Raw genomic sequence first — 21,914 nt, 5'->3', positions numbered from 1 at the left:
ATCTTCCAATGCTTAACCATTTGTCTTTTTTCAAACTGTACTTGGAGTTGTCCAAAACTCTGTAATCTTTCCTCAAATTTCCTTCTAATCTCTTCAGCCTCTCTAGACATGATTACTATGTGTTGGACATGCTGTGGGCTTCTGCACAAAGTTGCATGTCCTCAACTCTGTGCTTATAAGCTTCCAGTTCTGTCAAAGCCTGCTGCTTCATTTTTATGTGATCTAGTGATGCTTCTAAAACTGGAATCTTTCTATTAAGGTCTAACTTCTCTGTTACTTTGCTTTTATATTACATTATTTTTTCTTTTGTTTTGGGAAGAATTTGTTGGCTATCTTCTTCATGAACCTCTTTGAGGGCTTGAGTTGCAGATTAATGTTCATCATTCTTAGTGTTCAAAGTATATATTACCTTGGTGAGCTGTGTGATTTTCTTGCTCATTTTCAGGTGCAGGTTCTGGGTATAGTGCTATGGGGAGGGCAGCAAGGGTGAATTTGGCTGCCTGGCCACCGAGCTGCAGTCATAGTGCTGCTGCAAGATCATGCCCATGTCGCCAAACTCCCGACAGGTGGGGGCACCTATTCCAACTCTCAGGATGTCCTGTGAAGCAACGGTGTCTGGAAGGCAAGAGCCAGTGAGGCCGCTTCTGGATCCGACACCTGGAGCCCTCCACGTGTAGCTGCAGCCACGGGTGTCCTCCCACCCAGCCATCCCTGGGTCACCCCTGTCCACCAACCTGGCGGCCCCATTGGCCTGGGGCCATGGGGTTCACCCTATGTTGTCTTAGTTAATTCTCATAAAACTTTATTATGCATTCATTTATTTATTAAAAATATTTATTGAACATTTGCCATGTGCTAGATACCATGCTAGGTGCTAGGGATAGAGTGATAAATAAAATCATTATGGTCACTGCTCCTAGAGAGCTTATGGTAGAGTTGGAGAAATGCACATTAAACAAATAAAAATAAATATTTAGTGACATGTGATAAATGACATGGCAGGTGTGACAGAATAGTTGGGGGGGGGGAGGTTCACTTCAGATAGAGTGGTCTGAAAAGGTCTCTTTTAGAAGGTGGCATATGTAAGCTGAGACTTAAAGAATAAGATGGAACCAGGCCTTGAGGCAGATGTGAATAACTCTAACATAGGTAACTCCTTCCTCTGATAAAGGAGCTGAGAAAAGATCAGGGAGGCTAAATGGAGATAGTGGTAGGCATATGATAATGGCTGAGGCTGGAGATGGGCTAGACCATCCAGGGCCATGGCGACTCAGTTTCATTCTGAGTGCATGGGGTAATTTTTCAGGGTTTTAAGCAGGTAAGTGAAAGACCTGATTTATATTAAAAATATTACTTTGGCTGTCTTGTGGATAATAGAGTGGAGGGAGCAAAAGTTGGGGAGAGTTGTTCAAAGTTTATTGTAATATTCCAGGTTAGAGATGATAGTGGTTGGATATAGGATGGTGGTTGAAGGTTTGGAGAGAAGTGCATATACTTGGAAGCTAGAGTAGCTGAAGTCAAGGATAACTCAGGTTCCTGTGTTGAGTAATGGGGCTGATGTGTTACCATTCTCCTTTTTCAGTTTAGGAGACCAAAGCTCGCAAATCTTAGGTAACATGTCCCAGGAGATATGTCTAGGAAATGAAGTACGAGGATTTGAGCATGGTTCCACCCAACTCCAGAGAAAACACATGTAACCAACACATTGTACTCTCTCCCAGTGAGTCACAATTCTGCTTTCTAAAAGGAGAGACATGGTTGTCTTCTGAATTATAGTCTCTGTCAACCATAACTCCATTGGCTTAGTTACTGAAGAGAAAGTCAATATCCAGGTATGTTATCTGAAGCATGTTTTGGCCTGGAGCAGATTAGAAAATGCTATCTGGATCACAGGCTGCAAATGATGTTATTCCTTAAATGTTTGACCTAGGAAAGAAGGTTCAAGTCTGAAGGACTGGAAACGATAATCCTACATATTCAAATTCTGTTGCCAGGCAGAAATGAAGCTCTGTTCTCTTCCATGGCATGAGGAGAAAAGATGCATCGTTCTTGATTCCTTTGAAACCTTTCAGCAACTTAGATGACATTGTCAAGGGCAGTTGCTCTGGAAGAAATGGGCTTATTTTAATATGAAAAAGAGGAAAAGGAAATAGTTTAATAGGGACAAGAGCCTCAGGTGACTCCTCAAGGCTATAGAGGAAATCTGGAGAGCACAAGCAGGCAGATAGGGGTATTAATAGCATAAGGCAGGATTACATTAAAAAACAATCAGGTTGAAAACTCAGTTATGCATGGTGATCTTAATACAAGGTAACATCTTCGACATGTTTTGGTGGTGTCCTGAGATTTTCTATAACCTACTAGTATTTGTGCATCTGTTAAATGGCCCCTTTACTTTTACTTCATTTGCAAGTCAAAGGTCTGAAGAGAGAGGTAAGAATGTAAGAACATTGAACAATCATGGGCTTACCTGTTTGGATTGATAAATTGTGGAATAAATTGTGGAGGAATCATTGTTTTTCGTAGGTGTTGGGCTTTCCATTCTCTATAAAAAGGAATCATAGCCATTTGGCTCACACAAAGAGATACTCATGCATAGGTATAGTCTCAGGGAAAAGTAGTATGAAAACCATAGGGGTGATGTCAAAGTTCCTTAGGAGGACGTCTGGGGAATGCTTAGCAAGAGGAACTGCAGACCAAACACCACCAGTGCTCAAAACTGTAAAGGTTCAGTGGCATTTTCTGTGTCCCAAACAAGCAAACCAGTGGGCTCAAGAACGAGAGCCAGAAGGGTGACCTTGGCAGGTGGGGTGAAGGAAAGGAAGCATTCTTGTTCTGCATCCAATTCTATTCTCCGTCTTCCGTTTTAAAGAACTAACGTATATACCAGATGTTTACTGTATTACATCTTTTAATCAGATCTGTAGGAGATATAACTGGAGAAATTGCCTGCTCCATTTTGTCTCTGATTCTAACTGCCTGGTCATCAAATCTTTGGGTTCTCCACAAGATGGAGAACTGGTAGAGTAGGAGAAACAACACCTGGTATTAATAGTAGTTCTGCTTGGAATACAAAGTATAGCAGTAACAGCAGAAATCTCCCATGTTCAAAGGTTTTAACAATTAAAATTAAGGAACATTTATGGCATTATCAAGACCTCTAAAACTCTCCAAAGTACAATTTTATACTAATGAAAAAGTTAACAATTTTGCAGGACATTAGTTTCTTGGTTTGTTGATGGTGATTAATTTTGTCTTCAAGAGGAAATTGGAAAGGCAATAGAAATATCTGAATAAGTAAGAGTACCCTTTCATGCTCTCTCTTTAAGGAGCCGACTTTGCAAATACTTGTTAGGGGCTGTAAGAGGGGAGATATGCTTGGGGGAGTCCAAGATTTCTAGCTAGACCATTGTTTCCATTAGTTGGAGAATGGTGAGTTCTCTGGGCTTATTTTTCAGAAGACATGGAAACTGGCCCCCAAGAGGTGTAGTGTTCTTAGAAATGTTCCTCTTGCAGGTGGTAGGGAATTGTTACCTGACCAAATCTATCCTGTTATGTTGCCAGGTAAAAGAGAGGATTGAGGGCTGCGCATCCTCTACTGTGGAGCGGTTGCAAATTCTTGCCCTTCTTCCTCTCTTGAGAGACTACTTCTGAGCACCCTTATTTTTCCTACTTCCAGGTGAGAAGCCCCCTGCTACAGAATTGTCTCCTTTGGAAACTCTCAAACATAATTGAACTCTCATCCATTCAGCAAGTATCTACTGAATAAATACATGCTAAGGCATAAAGGAAGAGAGAGGAAGACATAATTTTCACTTTCAGGCAACTTGTAATTAAGCTGAAGGGACAAGACTTAACTAATGCATTAAGCAGTTAGAGAGCACTGTAAAGCAGGGTATGAGTAAACATTCCATTGGGGTGAGAGCAGCGGGGGCTGGAAAGCTCCTGTATAGAACTTTACAGCTCCTGTAGCTGCCTTCTCCTCTCCTCAATATGTACATCAGTTTTTGGATTAGTCAGATAATTGTGCTGACAAGTTTGTGAATAATGACTGAAAATAATGACAATGCTAGAGTATAAAGCTGAAAGAACTCACCATGTTTGGATGAGTGACCTGAGCATACACGGTGTTCCCTGGAGAGAATGGATCATACTGTGAGTTTCTCAGGGTGTCTGCTATAAACCCAGGAATATTCAGTTAGTGGTAGAAGGACTCTGGGTCTGCTTTCCCGGGACCTTGACTACCCCAGGGGAATTTCTGGCCCCAAAGATGCAGCTGTTTGAGGCATTGCCCTTCCTTAGTGTTCATTCATTTTTGATAATCTTTGGAATTCTGGCCTGAACCTGAACCTTCTCAGTCATGTTATCTATTTCTGACCTCATCTCTTGGGGTCTGACCTCATCTCTTGGGGACAACGTCTTGAGATACCCTAAAGTTTCAGAGTCTTCCTCTGAATTCGCATGTAAGCCATGAAGATCTTAGGACCAAATAGTACTGCATACACAAGAGCTAGACTAGAGAACCTCAATGGCAGGCATAATGGACCCAGATTATTTCATGTACACATTATTAAACTTTTAAGAAGTCCTTAAGTCCACAGTCCTTTGATTACATAGGAAATGAGGAACTATAGGCTCAGAAAATTCAATTCACTTGGCACAAAATCATATAGGAAGAGATTGAATAGGAACTCAAATGTGCGCCTTCTGACTCTAAACCTCATGCACTGTCCTCTACACATGATGTTATATGTCTCTCCCTTATGAAACGAGACTCAGTGCCAGCTGAGTTCAGAGTCTGCCTTCCAGTCTCTACATCACACTTTCTCTTTTGAATGTGTCTACTCAATGTCCAAATCCTGGATGAATAGAGTGATGGGGTCAGGCAGTTTGTCTTTGGGCCTTTGATGCGCTAATCCTATCCCTGCCCTGTACTTGCTAGGTGATAATGGACAGGCTATGAGCCCGTTCACTGACACTTAGTTTCTCCATCAGCAGGGTGGGCAATGACCCTAATCCCACTCCAAGAAATTGTGTCAATGACTGGTTCACATGCTTGTAATGGACCCTGTAGGTCCCACAGGAGACAGACTTGGACAGTTACAGCTTCTCCCCTTGCATTATCTGGTCCATCTGAGTAATGAGATTCTGACTCCATCATTTCTCATTATACAGCCCTCTGACTGGCCCTTCTTCTTCCATTTGGCTCTTTTCATCTGTTTTATGATTGGGAGTTAAGAGTCTGGAAGCTCACCAGGACTCTGGGTTTGCTGAATAGAGAAACTTGAGGAACCTGAAAAATAAAATCAGGGCAATTGAAACTTGTGACTGTAGTGAGAGAAGCCTTCCATCCCCCAACCCCTAGTGTCTCTCTAGAGAATGTAGTGGGAGGGGACCAGAAAGGGAAGGGCAGGTAGGTCCTGAGGTCGGGTCCTACATTTCCCAGTAGGATACCTTCCTCAGGAGATTAGCAGGTATGTGGTCATACTACAGGTATTGTCCCACTAGACTAGCTGAGCCAGGGTTTGCATCCTCCCTCCCTTAACCTGAAGCCCCAGACTCTAAGTCTCTGAAACCTTGGAGGAGAGACAAGGAGAAAGAAAGGAAACCTGCTAGTTTTTTCCTTGAAACAAATAAGCACACAGCGATAACAATCAAAGAAAATACTATTGTTACTGTAATCCATATGATTTTCAGGTGTTGATTTTTCTCATTAAAAACACCTGAAAAGAAAAAAAAAAAGAAGTTGCACTTAAGATACACTGAGTAAAGCCCACAGTGTTTTTCTCAGAGCCCCCATTTAACCTCTTTTAGGTCACCTTTGTGGGGTGAGTGGGTTCATCTATACTCAGAAGCTCTGGGGCTCTGGGCAGGATTTCTGGGAGTAAGAGTCCCATTTGTCAGACAGGACAGGGTGGGGCCTGGTAGAGCCAAGCAGAGGAAACAATTCTGCTTTACCAAGGAGTTTGTTTTTGGGTTCTGAGTGTGTTGGCGGAAGGATTGTGGAAGGGGAGGGAGGGAGGAAAGTGAGACCTCTGAGGATAGTGAGAGGCCCAGAGCACCAGACGGTGTTTGCCTTCTTCCACCATCTTTGGCTGCCTCCCACTGGGTCACTGTTTTAGGAATCATGTAGGTCATGAGGACATGCCATACCCCATAGCTGCTCAAGGCTCTTGGAAAGACCTGAGACAGACTGTTACCTTTGCAGGGACTTTGGACAGAGAAAGAGAAGGATAAATTGCTGACAGGATTCTCAGCTATGCAGTAATAGGTCTGTTCACTGGAAGTCTTAGGGTCCCAGAAGATTGTGAAGTTTGCTTCCTCTAGGAGTATATTTCCTGAGACATGCCACCTAAATGAGACATGGTCATTTGGATTCTCCACAGAGCAGGTCAAGTGGATCTCACAGGTCCCATTCTCATACAGTTGCATGTAATTGGCAACTTGTAAGTTCCTCAGTCTTCCTGTGTGCAGAGAAAAGGACTGGATTAAGGACAAATGGATCAGCCCTCTGTGAAAAACATCCTTCCCCTCAATGTATTCCACCTGACACTCTGCTGTATGTTATGGTCTATATACTCTGTATATAACTGCTTGTGTTGCTTAATTGATGGGATCAAGGTCTGGGACGGCTAGATGAGGGACATCAGTATGAAAAATGAGAAGGAAAAGATGGGTTGCTACCCACTAGTTGGGTGATTTGGGAGTGGTTACCTCAGTTTTCTAGGCTTCAGTTTATTCCTGGGGTCCTTTCTAGCCTTGTTCACTGCCCATTGTGTAAAGACAATTTGGAGACTAAGTTGAGGGCCAGCCCTATCTTAGCCAGGTCAGAAACCAAAACCAGGCACAAGAGCCCTGTTTCCTTGATCATTAGAATTCCCTAGCTGGGGTGGAAGATGGAAGCTTAACTTTCTTGGAGAACCATATTTCCCTCAAATCTGTGGGAATCCTGATCCTCATTGTATCTGATGCTGGCTCTGATGGTGATAAAGATACTGATGCGGAATGTCAGCAAGACAAAAAGAGACAAGTTGAGAACCAAAAGGTTGGCGAAGAAAGAAGTGAAGAAATTGAGAGAGCAAGCAATTCCGGGCAGCAAAGAAGTGTAATATACTCAGGCATTTGAGAAAACATCTACAGCAAAAATTTCTTTCTTTCATTTATTTTTATTTTTTGTTATTTTACTGCAAAATTTTTTTTTTTTTTTTTTTTTCCACAACTAGCTACACTTTTATTTTGGGTCATCAAGCAGTACCCTCAATGACTTACCAGTAAGAGCCAACATGCTTTCCCAAAACATCCTTCATTTTCTTCATTTTTTTTTTAAAGCAGTCTTTATTTTAACTTACTGCAAAAATTTCTGATAGCAGAGACCACAGAATATTGGTTAGTAAGATGTTGGTAACTATGAATCAAGGGGACATGGAAACAGTACAGAAAAGTTCACTGACTTAGACTTGGCCTGAGGGTTGACATAAAGGTGACCCAGTAAAGAACAAAATGACTCTAGCTGTCTGATTAGAAGAGACAGAGTAATGCTTTAAGTTTAGCTAACTGAGTAGGAGTGGTGGAACCTATCTTGCCAGAATGGAGCTTTTATGTAACAGCAAGAGTGTTGGATTTGGAGTTAGGAAAACCTAGGTTAGGATCATTTGTCATTTATTGGCTGTACGACCATGGATCGATACATTGTTAATCTTTTCAAGTCTCTGTAAAAGACTCTGTAATACCTACTTCTTAGGTAATTATGGTGATTACATGAGACAGTGCCTAACACAGCAATGGCAAATATTTGGCATGAATGTCACATCTCCCTTAAGGGAGATGTCAGTCCATGGCTGACCTCAAAAATCTATCTTATTGCCCTTTTACACTTGATGAGTATATAACTACTTATTTGACATTTTCACTTGGATAGAATGTGTATCTCAAACTCAACATGTTCAAAAGAAATCCTGTTTTTCTCTTCAAAACTTGCTCCATCATCAGCCTTCCCCCGTTTTAACTCATAACAACTGTGTCTTTCTAGTTGCTCATGTCAACAGCCCTGGAGTTATCACTGAACTCATCTCTTTATTTCATAACCCAACACCAGGAAATCCTGGTGGCTTTACCTCCAAAATATACTCAGAATCCAACCACTTCTCACTACCATTCTTGTTCAAGCCAGCATCATTTTTTGCTTGGATTGTTGCAATGGCCTCCTAATTTGTCCAGTGGCTTCTACATTTGTCCCTTACAATCTATTCTCAATAGAGCCATCAAAGGGATCTTAAACAAGTAAGTCAAATTGTATTACTTCTCTGTGGAACCCTCTGATGGTTCTCAATCTGAGTGTTAGAAGCCAAAGTCCTTATGCTGGCTCACAGAGCCTTACATAATGTGGCCCCTATTTCCTTACTGACCTCACTTCCTATTACCCTCCCCCCCATTCTGCTCCTTGATGTCTGACCTCCTTGATGTTCCTTGAGCACACCAGGCATAGAAAGTGCATGTGCTGGATGGGTCTTCATCCAGATATCTGCCCAGCTTTCTCCCTAACTTCCAACAGGTCTTGGCTCAAGTGTCATCTTCTCAATGACCAATGTCATCTTCTTATTATGGTCACTCTATTTAAAATTAATCCCTGCTCCCTGATGGCACACCTGATACTCCTTATGTCATTCTAATCTCTCTTTTCTCTATAGACCCACGGTTTTCCTACCTCCTGTGTTATTTGTTTATACATTATGTGTATTGTTTATTATCTCCCCCATTCCTCACCCAGAATGTCTGTCCTATGGGGCAGAGATCTTTGTCTGTTTTGCTCACTTATATATTTCAAGTGTCTAAAATACTTTTTCAACAAATATTGTTGACTCAATGAATAAACTTAACGGGGCTTTAACATCTTTCTTTACACTGAACTTTAGGCAGTTACTCCTAATTAATTGATCTTGGCCCATAAGATAAAATCTTTCCTATCCTTAGCCTGGTACATACAGAGTAATTTGTCAATGTTTTAAGAAACCTATATAGTTCATGCCTTGAAATTCCTTGCACTATTTAAAATATGTTTGTGGAGCTCACACATTTTTGTGTATACACCTTTGAAGGAGAAGTACTTTAGAAGGTGCTGAGAAGGGACTTACATTGAGCCTCAGGAGTGTGGCTGTTGCAGAAGTCATGCTTGGTCTTCTGAATGGTGGCAGGAGAATGTTGTCTAAAGTGTGATGGAGTCTGATATGGGGTCTGTTTTCACTTTCCACTGGATGGGTCTCTCTTATTCCCAGGGTCCTAGCACTACCTTAATGATTTCTGATTACCCAGAATGGTTTTCCCTGTAGTGAGTTGAATGATGACCACCTCCCCCCAAAGATAGTCTAATTCCCAGAATTTTATTTGGTAAAAGGGTCTTTGCAGATATAGTTAAATTAGATGAATAGATGATTCTGGATTATCTGGGAGAGTCCTAAATCCATTGAAAAGTGTTCGCATACGAGAAAAGCAGAGAGATATTCAAGATAGACAGAAGAGGAGAAAACACAGGGAGGAGGAAGAGGCAATGTGGCCATGGAGGCAGCGATTAGAGTGATATAGCCACAGGCTAAGGAACACCAAGAAAAGCCAACAGATATAAGAGGCAAAGAACAGATGGTCCGCTATGTCCTCAAGAGGGAATGTAGCCTTGCCTACACCTTGATTTTGTACTTTTGGCTTCCAGAACTATGAGAAAATAAAATGTCTGTTGTTTTAAGCCACCAAATTTGTGGTATTTTGTTTTGGCAGCCCCAGGAAGCTAATATACTGCCCCAGGGTGATTTTGCCCCTTTAGTTCGAATTCCTGTTCAGAACTTTTCCAGACATTCTTTCTTTCCCGTGACATTTGCCTGTTATATATCCTATTCTTTCAGGAACATGACTGACTAGCATGGTAAACCTGCCAAATATTCACGGGATATTAAAGGTTAACATGTAACCTACTTGTGGCTACATTTAATTTTAACATTTTTTGTTGTTTTGTTTTGTTTTTGGATACCACGTCTTAACCAAAAAGACTCTGAGTGAATTTTAGACACTATGGGTTCTTTAGTAGATAAAAATTATGGAATCTCAGTGGCTTTTAAAGTTATCAATTTAATGTTTAAATCTCCTGTACAACATTCCTGCCATTCATGGCATCTCTGAACATCACTGATTGCTAGAAGGATTTTTTCTTTCTGATATTGACTCATAAGCAGTGTCATTATAGTTTCCATAATTTGATGTTGAGGACGTGAGCTGTCTGGGGGAAATATTATTTTATTAATAGAAAAGATGTTTCTCTTTTCCAGCTCATCCTTATAGAACATTTTCTAGGTAGTTCTGTACACTGACTATTGGGTCAGATGAGCCTTTATGTATAGGGAGATACTATGTCAGTTAGTTCCTATCTCTGTGACTATAGGGAGGTTGCTGTGACTGACATTGTGCCTCAGGGATAAGGAGAGTACTTAACCTCATGCAGCTTTTGTGAGGATTACATGACAGATAACATGTAATGCACATGGTAACAAAATTATAGATGTTTCACTTCTGTTACTTCCACTACATTTCTAGTTGAAAGGAACTATTTTATGGTGTGAAGGGAAGTGAAATGATTTTGGGCTGGGAGTCACAAGCCTTAGGTTATATTCTCAGCTCTGTCTCTAACTGGCTGTGCGATGCCGTTCAGTTGCTTTACCACTGGAACTCAGTCTGGCTCCAAATGCCATATTCTTTACCACTAGGCTACATTTGCAGTCACATAGAATTCAAATATGTAATATTTTTTACATATTTAATTAACAGAGCTTAACCCGAAGCGCTGACTCACTGAAAATCCTCAGACTGTAATCGGAAATCACCGAAGAGGTTACTGTGGTTATCTGGGCGCGGTAAAGTCCCGTGTCTGCCATCGTCAGGTTTTTGATCTGCAAGGAGTAGGACTGGGTGACTTTCAGTCGATCTTTGAATTTTGGATCAGTCACCCTAATTAGTGCTTCTTTTGACTGTATGAAGACTATGAAGATGATAGATGTTCCATTATGAAGCCAGGTGATGGACTGGGTCTCCTCTTCTGCAGGAAATTTCAGGGGAAGAGTTACTGACTCTTCTAGCACCCCTATCAATGGGGTTTGAGAAATTGTGTTCCCTGTAAACACAGAAGGGAAACCGCTATAACTCCTCCTGCCCCCCACCTTCACCTGCATCTCGGCTTGTCTGTTAGAGGTCTCTGATGCTGAAACCCAGAGACATGATGAAGAAGGAAAAGGTTAGAAAAAGTGTTGAAATGGATAATCAGGAAGGCTCCATCCCCAACAAAATGTCTGGCACTCTTGGATAATAGGCAGCTGGCCCAGATGATCTGGCCCAGTCCACCCTCCCCTACTAGCTGGTTGCCCTGGGTCGTGGCCACACTCTCTGAGCCCAGCCTCTGAGTTCTCTGGGCATAAGATGTGGGTGAGAGGCAGGAAACTACATCAACTCCTTGCCATAGACTCCAAAACCACAAGTGTTTGCTGATAAGGTATAATTAAAGCTCAACATTTACTGATTACCTACTAGTTTGTGTTCAACATCGTGGGCTTATGAGATTTAGAGGACTAATAATCTGAATTTACAGTTCTTCTTATGCATTACTTAATTTGATGCTGACAGTTCTGTAAGGTAGGTAGGATGGATGTTATTATCTCAATTTATAGATAAAGGAACTGAGGCACAGAGGGGTTAACTAATTTTCTCAGGGTTATGCAGCTAAAGAATGAGTCAAGGTTCAAATTCAACTACTTTGACACCAACGATAACACTGTGTGTGTTTTTCATGATACCGGAAGATATCTTTTCTCTCCTCAAAAAGATTATAGTCTAGTAATTGAGGAGATAAACATAAAAGTAATAAATATTTCAAAGGAACATATAAGGGCCATATTCTTGTGAGCCTATCTCAGAGCCATTAATGTTTGAGCAAAAAGATGAAATAGCCACAATTATTCTTAAAGGAGATGCTTCCTTAACATCCTTTGCCAAATACTTAGCACTTGTCACAGCATTTTGCAGCCCTCTGTTTATTTGCTTGTCTAACCAACCATGTTTTATTTATCTTTGTATCTCAGCACTGCCTGACACAAAATAGTACCTGGAAATGTTTGAGCGAATAAATAACTATAACCATGACCTCAGCCTTCTTGAGATCTCTTAATTCTTAGGAGAGGATCTGAGTAAGAGAGGAAGGTTGACACTCAGCTCCTGGGTGAGCTCACACTTCCTCTTTCTTCCCTGCAATGTCATGTGGATGCCAGGCACATGAACACTGCCATCATCAATCCCCCCTCTGTACCATGTCTTTCCTATCAGCACTTTAACATGCTGTTATTTGTCATCTCGACTCTTCTTCTCTCTTGGAACCATATGGATGAACATCACAAGCAAAATCTTGAGAAAAAAAAATCCAGATACAAATAAAATATAATGGTATGATTCCATTCATTTTATGTTAAAAAACAGGCGATACAAATCTATGCTGCTAGAAATAAGGATAATGGTTACTTCTGAGGAGGTGGGAGGAATGGCAAGTAAGAGGGAAGATAAAGGGGAATTCTGGGGTGCTAGTAATGTTCTATTTCTTGACCTGTGTCTGGATATACGAGTTTATTCATTTTATACACAGGTAATTCATTGAGCTGACACTTAGGATTTATACAGTTTTCCCTCTGGATGTTAAATTTCCGGAACAGAGGTTAAAACAACAAAAACTAAACCAAAACAAAATAATTACAGTGGCCTATAAAGACCAAAATGTTTGGTCATTTTTCTCTCTTCGACCTAATTTCCTATAACACTCCCATGTTCACTTTGCTCGACTCTTCTTCTCTGGCCTAGCTATTCCTTGAGATAGTCAGGGTTTGTACAGTTCCCTCTTCCTGGAATGTCGTTCTTCAGGTGTTCATGTGGCTCACTCTTTCATCTTCATAAGGTCTATAATGCAAACATTCCCTTTCAGAGTGGTCTTCTATGGCCACTCTTTCCTCATAACCAACACTGACCCCTGTACAACTGCCTTCAAATTTATTTTTCTTCATAATACTTACTATCTAGCATACTTTATAATTTTCATATTTGGTTTTTAAAAATTCTTTTTCCCTTCCATTAGAATGTAAGCTCCTGAAATCTATGTAATTTTACTAACAATTGTCTCCCCAATAAATTTAATAAAATAAAATTAAAAAAAAAAAAGAATGTAAACTCCATGAAAGTAAGAATTTTTGACTGTCTTGTTCATTGTTGTAAATACCTGTGAACAGTGCTTGGTACATAGTAGGCATCCAGTGCATATTTGTTGAGTGACTGGACACATCTCCATCCCTTCTCTTGGAGGTTCTCTGTCCAGGATATTAAGGACAAATTCCCCTTTGCAGGGAGTCTGGGCGTAGTCTATGGCCCAAGTGCTCCCCAGGAACTGTTCTTCTCTCACTGAACACATTCCTTTAAGGTTCCTTTGTTTTTATAGACTGCAATTATTTGTTTATTTAACAAGTCATTCTAGTATTTGCTCAATTTTATGCCAATTTAGTTAGTAAAGCCTTAGAAATCATGGAATTCAGACCATATTTATTAGGTTCCTTTTATGTACCAATTTCTTGACTGAAGCCTGGCAATACAAATATGAATGAGACATATTGGTCCTCTGGGCTCAGCATGTGGTAGAGGAGCCTGGCTGACAGCAGTTACGGTGCGTAAGTCAGGCACCGACCTAGGGTAGGGCTTGCCTCCACGTTGCCCTTATACCACTCAGTGCACTCTGTGCGCTCAATATCAAGTACTTCTTTCCCTTTGTTATCATTACAAGATTGTTTTCCTCTCTTTCCTATAATCTTGAGGGTAGGGATTATGTTTATTATCTGTATTCCTAGCACTTAGCACAATTTCTAGCTCAATAAATGTTGAATTGATAGAGGTATGTGCTCCATGGGAGCACAAATAGTGAACATGATGGTTGAAGAGATTTGGGGGTTGTCAGGGAACACTTCACGAAGGAGATAGCATTGCAGCAGAATTTTGAATTTAAACAAGAGGTTCTCCATTGCTCAATTATTTGTGATTCTTCCAAGAATGCCCTGTTCTTTCTGTAAAAGAACTGTTTTTTTCTTGAACTGAAACACTCTTCCCCATCTTTTCCAAGAGCTGAGCTCCTATTGATCCTTCAAAGATGAGCTCAAATATCTGTTTGCCTCTGCGTGTGTGTGTGTGTGTGCGTGTGTGTGTGCACGCGCGCGCGGGCGCGCGCATTGGTACTGGGGGAAGAGAAAGGAGTTTGTGGTGGGAGAAGAGGAGACGGTGGGAGAAGGAGGAGAAGTAGAATAGTTCTCTGCAGGTATAAGTAGAAAAATAAGATTTGAGCCATGATTCTTAGGGAAGGAGAAGGTCAGAAGTTACTGAAAATGTTCAAAAGCTCCTCTGTGAGACTTCAGAAACGAGGATAACTGCTTTGGGGCACAGGTGATGTGGTGTGGCCCAGAGAGCACAAGGAGATCCTTTACTCTCCCTGGAATCTACATTGATGCTTTGGGAATGTCCTAGGCCAGCATCCTTGTCATGGATATTGATGTTTTCAGAGTAAGGTATCGGGGGTCTTCTCAAGGTGGTTGGCTGTGCTGGTATGGAGGACTAGAACCAGAAGAGGAGATTGGTTGAAAGGATATCTCATGACTGCAACTAGAGACTGCTTAGGTGGCCCATGGGAAGCATACCTTTGGGGACACTTATAGGTCACTGGGGGATCACTTGGAGCATGGGGGTGGTACTGAGGTCCTTCCCATTTTCTGGTGAGCATGTTGAGTCAGCAGACATTTGGGGTATGTTTGCTGACATGGTTCATTTATTGGATGATGTGCTTCTGGGAAAGTGAATAATGTCTTAGTCAGCTCTTTATGCCCCCAGAACTTGGCCCAGGGAACTCAGTGAATACTAAGAAGATTGAGATGAGGATGTAAAGTGTCTTAAATGGTTACTGAATACTTTTTTTTGAAAGGTATTAAGAAACACGGAGTAGTTATAAGAAATGGGGAGGTATAAAAAAATAGCAGTGTTTTAGGAAGGAGAGGAGAACTGTAGGACTGAGTTGATTTTGAAAAAGAAAAGTCAGAGAAACTTTGGGATTTCTAACCTAGGGGACTGGCTTAGGTCTGTCTGTAAGAAAGAGACATATAGTGGGCTATTTCAGCTCAGCATGAAACAAGTTGGGGATTGGGGCTGATTTCTCAAGAGATTTAATAGAGAGGGAAGAGAAACATAAGGCAAGATCTTGAAAAGGACAAATGAAAGTACAACATACTAAAACTTAAAGAATGCAACAAAAATGGTGCTCAGAGGCAAATTTATAGCTGTAAGAGCCTACATTAAAAAAAAGAGAAATTATCAAACCAATAACCTAACTTTACACCCCAAGGACCTAGAAAAAGAAGAACAAAATAATCCAAAAGCCAAAAAGGAAGGAAATACCAAAGATTAGAGCAAAAATAACCAAAATAGAGAATACAAAAACCAATAAAGAAAGTCAACAGAATCAAAACTTGGTTCTTTGAAAATATTAAGAAAATTGACATACATTTAGCTAGATTAATTAAGAAAAATTAGAGAAGACTCAAATTACTAAAATTAAAAATGAAAGAGTGGAGATTACTGAAGATTTTATAGAGATGAAAAGGGATTATAAGAGAATATCATGAATAACTGTATGGCAACAGATTAGATAATTTAGATGGAATAGACAAATTTCTAGAAACGAACAAATTACCAAAATTGATTTAAGAATAAATAGAAAATCTGAGAGGAGCTGTAACAAGTAAAGAGATTAAATCAGCAATCAAAAACCTACTGGCGAAGAAAAGCTCAGGACCAGATGGCTTCACTGATGAATTCTACCTATTATTTAAGGAATAATTAACACCAATCCTTCTCAAACTCTTCCCAAAAATAGAAGAGGAGAAAACACTTTCTAATTCATCCTATGAGGCCAGCATTATCCTGAGCCAAAGACATCATACACACAAAAAGAGAACTACAGAAGACTATCACTTATGAATACGGATGTAAAAATTCTTAACAAAATACTAACAAACTTAATCCAGCAGCATTATGAAAAGATTACAAATGAGAGTTCTGGTCAAGATGACACAGTAGGTAAATGCTGTGCTTATCTTCCCTTATGACCACATCAAGTTTACAACTAAACTGCAAAACAACTATCACTGAGAATTGCATAAAATCTTGCTGAACCAAAGCCCTACAACAAAAAACATGCAGAAGAAGCCACCTCGAGACTGGTAAGAGGGGCAGAGATGCAGAACAGACTGGTGACCATTAAAAATTGGAAGGGATATCTCAGCTATGGAGGTCCCAGGCCCATCCCAGCCCAGGGTTCCAATGTTGGGGAGAGAAGTCCCAATAATTTCTGGTTGTGAAAACCAGCAGAGATTGTGGCTGAGTGAGAAAGAAGGAGGCTAGAGTTCCAGTCACTCCTCTTAAAGGGACCACGAAAGGACTTACTTACTGAGAGAATCACTGGCTCTGAGCTCTAGTGCTGGGGCAGAAGCTGGAAAGGTGGCACTAAGTTGTCTGGTTTGGAATGGGGTCTGGAGGGGCAACTTTCTCCTGGACAGAGTAGCTGCCAGAGGCCATTGTTTCTTTGTTGAGTCCTCCCTCTTTCCATAGTGCATAGGCAGGCAACCGCCATATCTGAGTCTCCATCAAACTGACTAAAACCACTTGTTGGCCACACCCTAGTGATTCAAGACCCTCCTCTCCCCAAATTTCAGGCATACCCAACCTGCTTCCAGTGGCTTTTGCATACAAACTGCCTGACTTAGCCCATGCTGCAGACTTTCCTGGATCTCTTAAAGGTTATCAGAATGCAGACAAGAAGTATCTGGCTTAAGCATGTTCTCTGCCTTTGGGTGAGCAGCCCTAAGCCTGGTACTAGCGACAGCAGGCCTTGGTTAACAACTTGGCCTCTTGAAGCACTTCCAAGCACAGCACAGGTGACATCCGTCTGCAGATTTATTTGTGACTCCTGCTGGGTGACCCTGGGTGGGGTACAGGTGGCAGCTGAACTTGACCTGCAGCACGTCCCCTCCGAGGTGGTCCTAGTGATGGCACCCCCAGTGGCCAGCTTCGGAATGAGCTGGAGCGTCACCCAACCACCTCCAAGAATGACACACAAGGTGTGGATTGGGCAGGCACCAGAGTCCTGATGAGGCAGATCCTGCTCTGTAGGGTCAACACCTGCACCACAACTACTCCACTGTAGTCATAGGCCGTCCTTACAACCAATGAGCATGAGGGTCAATTCCTCTCATTGATGTGCAGGAGGGCACACACAAACCACACAAGGACATACCTGGAGTGCATGGCTCAAGTGTCCAGGAAGAATATGCCACTGAACCACACAGCACATCCACTATATAAAGCCACTCTACTAAGACAAGAAGACATAGCAGCCCTACCTAATTTATAGAAACAAACACAGAGAGGAAGCTAAAAAGGGGAGAGGAAGAAACATGTCCCAATTAAAAGAACAGAGCAAAGCTCCAGAAAAAGAACTAAACAAAATGGAGACAAGCAACCTACCAGATGCAGAGTTCCAAACACTGGCTATAAGGATGCTCATTGATCTCAGGGAGGACTTCAACAAAGAGATAGGAAACATAAAAATAGAGATAAAAAAAACATGAAAAAGAACCAGTCAGAAATAAAGACCACAGTAATGGAAATGAAGAAGGGAATCAAGAGTAAATTAGATAAAACAGAGGATAGAACCAGTGATGCAGAAGATAAGGTAGCAAAAAACACCCAACCAGAACAGAGAAAAGAAAAAAGAATCCAAAAAAAATTTAGGAGAGTTTAAGGGGCCTCAGACACAACATCAAGTGTACCAACATTCGGGTCATAGAGATACCAGAAGGAGAGTTGAGAGCGCAAGGAATTAAAAACCTATTTGAAGAAATAATGATGGAAAATTTCATTAACCTGAAGAAAGAAATAGATATACAGGCTTAGGAAGCACAGACAGTCCCAAACAAGATGACCCAAAGAGGCAAACACTGAGACACATCATAATTAAAATGCCAAAGGTTAAAGACAAAGACAGAATCCTAAAAACAGCAAGAGAAAAGCAGTTAGTTACCTACAAGGGAGCCTCCATAAGACCAGCAGCTGATTTCTCAACAGAAATTTTGCAGGCCAGAAGAGATTGGTAGGAAATATTTAAAGTGATGAAAAGAAAGAACCTACAACCAAGGTCACTCTACCCAGCAAAGCTATCATTTAGAATTGAAGGACAGATAAAGAACTTCCCAGACAAGAAAAAGCTGAAGGAGTTCATCACCACCAAACGAGTTTTACAAGGAATCTTAGAGGGCCTTCTTTAAGACAAACACACACAAAAATAATAAAAATCTGAATAATAAAATGACAATAACTACATACCTATCAACATTTACTTTCAAAGTAAATTGATTAAATGTTCCAATCAAAAGGCACAGGCTGGCTGAATGGATAAAAAAAAACAAGACTCTTACATATGCTGCCTACAAGAGATGCACTTCAGATTGAAAGACACACACACACTGAAAGTAAAGGGATGGAAAAAGATATTTCAAGAAAATGGAAACAAACAAACAAAAAAACAACAACTGGAGTCTCAATACTTATACCAGACAAAATAGACTTTAAAACAAAGACTATACCAAGAAACAAAGAAGGACCTAATAATCCCACTTCTGAGTATTTATTTGAACAAACCCAAAACTTTGAGGGGATGTGCTCATCCATATGTTCATTGTAGTATTATTATTATTATTATTACCATTTTAGTTTTTCATTGGGGAAGGGGACCAGGACTTTATTGGGGAACAGTGTGTACTTCCAGGTCTTTTTCCAAGTCAAGTTTTTGTCCTTTCAATCTTAGTTGTGGAGGGCACAGCTCAGTTCCAGGTCCAGTTGCCGTTGTTAGTTGCAAGGGGCATAGCCCACCATCCTTTGCGGGAGTTGAACTGACAACCTTGTGGTTGAGAGGATGCTCTCCAACTAACTGAGCCATTCAGGAGCTCAACAGCAGCTCAGCTCAAGGTGCCGTGTTCAATCTTAGTTGCAGGGGCGGAGCCCACCAATCCTTGTGGGAGTCGAGGAGTCGAACCGGCAAACTTGTGGTTGCGAGCCCGCTGGCCCATGTTGGAATCGATCCGGCAGCCTTCGGCATTAGGAGCACAGATCTCCAACCACTTGAGCCACAGGGCCGGCCCATTGTAGCATTATTTACATCCAAGATATGAAAGCAACCTTGGTGTCCCTGAATGGATGAATGGATTAAGAAGAGGTGGTACATATATACAATGGAATATTACTCAGCCATAAAAAAGAACAAAATCTCGCCATCTGCGACAACATGGATGGGCATAGAGGATACTGCGCTGGGAGTAGTAAGTCAGACATTGAAAGACAAATGTCCTATGATTTCACTTATAAAAGTTATATAAAAAGTTATCTAAATAACAAAATAAGCAAACAAAACAGAAACAAACTCTTAGATTCCATAGAACAATTAGACGGTTGCCAGACAGGAGTGGGGTTGGGGTTGGGTGAAAAGGGGAAGGTACTAAGTACAAATTGGTTGCTCCACAGTAGTCATGGGGATGTAGGGTATAGCAGGAATATAGTCAATAATATTGTAGTAACTATGTATGGTTATTACCAGATGGGTACTAGATCTATTGGGATGATAGATAAGAGGGGGTTTGAGGACAGGGTGAAAAAGTTGATGGGATTAAGAAATATAAATTTGTAGTTACAAATTAGTCATGGGGATGTAAACTATAGGGAATACAATAAATAATATGCTAATCATTATGTATAGTGGTAGGTGGTACTAGTCAGGGGGATCACTTCCTAAATTATGTAAATGTCTAGCCACTACACTATACAATTGAAACTAACATAAAATAATAATGAATGTCAACTCTAATTAAAAAATTTTGAAAGGGGAAAAAGAATAATATTGTGATATTGTGGTATTGTGGTATGGTGTCAGATGATTGTTGGACTTATGGTGATCACTTCTTTAGCATAGGGAATATAATCAATGATGTGGCAATAATTTTGTATCGTGCTAGTACTTCTTCAGATACTGTTGAATAACTATGATGTATCCCTGAAATTAATATAATATTGTATGTTAGTTATATTTTAATAAAAATCTTTTTAAAAATTAAAAAAAAAATAAAAGGATTACAAATGACCAAGTGGAATTTACTCCAGAAATGCAAGAGTGGTTCAACATATGAAAATCAATCAATGCAATACACCACATTAATAGAATGAAAGAAAAGAGACACATGATCATTTCAATCGATGCAGAAAAATATTTAACAAAATCCAACACCATTTCACATTTAAGAATCTAGGATTAAAAGAGAAATTCTTCACCTCAAAAGGCTAACATTCTACTCAAGAAGACTGAAAGCCTTCCACCAAAACCAGGAACAGGACAACAGTGCCTGCTTTCACCAATTCTATTGTACTGGAAGTTCCAGCTGGAGCAATTAGGCAAGAAAAAAGAAATAAAACGTATCTTAAATGGAAAGGAAGAAGTGAAACTTTCTATTCACAGAATATAACATTCTATCTTATGATAGAAAATCCTAAAGAATCCACACAAAAATCATCAGATCTAATAAATAAATTTAGCAAAGTTGCATAGATGATCAATATACAAAAATCAGTTGTATTCCTACACATTAGCAATATGAACAATCTGAAAAGGAAATTAAGAAAACAATTCCATTTACAATGGGATCCAAAGGAATAAAATATCCAGTAATAGTTCCTCCCAGGAGATTCAAGACTTTGGACTGAAAAACTAGAAAACATTTCTAAAAGAACTTAAAGAACAACTAAATAAATGGAAAGATATTTTATGTTCATGGATCAGAAGCTTAATATTAAGATGGCAATACTACCCAAAGCAATCTACAGAGTCAATGCAATATCTATCAAAATTCCAATGACCTTTATGACTTTTTTCAGAAATGGAAAAGCCAATCCTCAAATTCATATGGAACTACAAGGGGCTCCAAATAGCTAAAACAATACTGAAAAGAAAATCAAAATTAGAGAATTCATATTCCCCCAAAATTCATATTCCCCAAAATTCAAAATTTACAGTTACAGTAGTCAAAATAGTATGGTGCTGACATCAGGATAGACATATAGATATCTATATAGAATTGAACTGGGAGTCCATAAATAAATCCATGCATTTATGGACAACTAACTTTTAACAAGAGTGGCAAGGTCATTCAATGGGAAAAGAAGTTGCTTCAATAAATCGTGCTGGGACAACTAGATATTCATGTGCAAAAGAAGAAAGTTGGGCCCCTAGTTCATACTTATACAAAAATTAACTCAAAATGTTTCAATGACCTAAGCAGGAGAGCTAAAATTATAAAACTCTTAGAAGAGAATATAGGAGTAAGTCTTCATGTCCTTGGATTTGTAAATGGATTTTTAGATATGACACTAAAAGCACGAGTAACAAAAGAAAGACAAACTGGACTTCATCAAAATAAAAAACTTTTGTTTATCAAAGGACATTATAAAAAAAATGAAAAGACAACCTACAGAATGGGTGAAAATATATGTAAATCATATATCTGATAAAGGTCTAGTATTAAGAATATTTCAAGAACTTTTACAACTCTACAACAAAATGATAAATAATCCAATTAAAATGAGCAAAGGGCTTGAATGGACATTTCTCCAAAGAAGGCCAATAAACACATGAAAAGATGCTCAACATTATTAGTCCCAAAGAAAATGCCAATTAAAATTATAATGAAATATCTTTACATCTACTAAAATGG

At 40.0% G+C, this 21,914-nt stretch overlaps 1 protein-coding gene across 21 annotated transcripts in view; it reads right to left on the bottom strand.

The window, feature by feature from the left end:
- Positions 1-801: 801 nt before the first annotated feature.
- SLAMF6 (SLAM family member 6) overlaps positions 802-21,914 on the bottom strand; it is a 28,497-nt gene continuing 7,384 nt past the window's right edge. Inside the window, exons 2-8 of one of the 21 annotated variants that reach the window (XR_012492990.2) lie at positions 10,835-11,152; positions 6,201-6,464; positions 5,668-5,723; positions 5,255-5,293; positions 4,097-4,134; positions 2,471-2,545; positions 802-2,104 (exon numbers count right to left, since the gene is read on the bottom strand). Coding sequence is in view for 16 of the 21 variants with exons in the window: in XM_019718143.3 (XP_019573702.3) it covers positions 2,090-2,104; positions 2,471-2,545; positions 4,097-4,176; positions 5,255-5,293; positions 5,610-5,723; positions 6,201-6,464; positions 10,835-11,152 (905 nt within the window). In the remaining 5 variants the exon portion in view is untranslated. Of the gene's footprint in view, positions 4,177-5,254; positions 5,294-5,609; positions 5,724-6,200; positions 6,465-10,834; positions 11,153-21,914 lie in introns of all 21 variants that reach the window. The other 20 variants (XR_012492991.2, XR_012492993.2, XM_019718147.3 and 17 more) reach the window with 20 other exon arrangements.

Source organism: Rhinolophus sinicus, chromosome 11, assembly GCF_057876585.1.
Source record: "Rhinolophus sinicus isolate RSI-liver-muscle chromosome 11, RSI-T2T, whole genome shotgun sequence".
In the NCBI taxonomy this organism is placed as follows: domain Eukaryota; kingdom Metazoa; phylum Chordata; class Mammalia; order Chiroptera; family Rhinolophidae; genus Rhinolophus; species Rhinolophus sinicus.
This window is presented reverse-complemented; position numbering and strand designations above follow the sequence as displayed.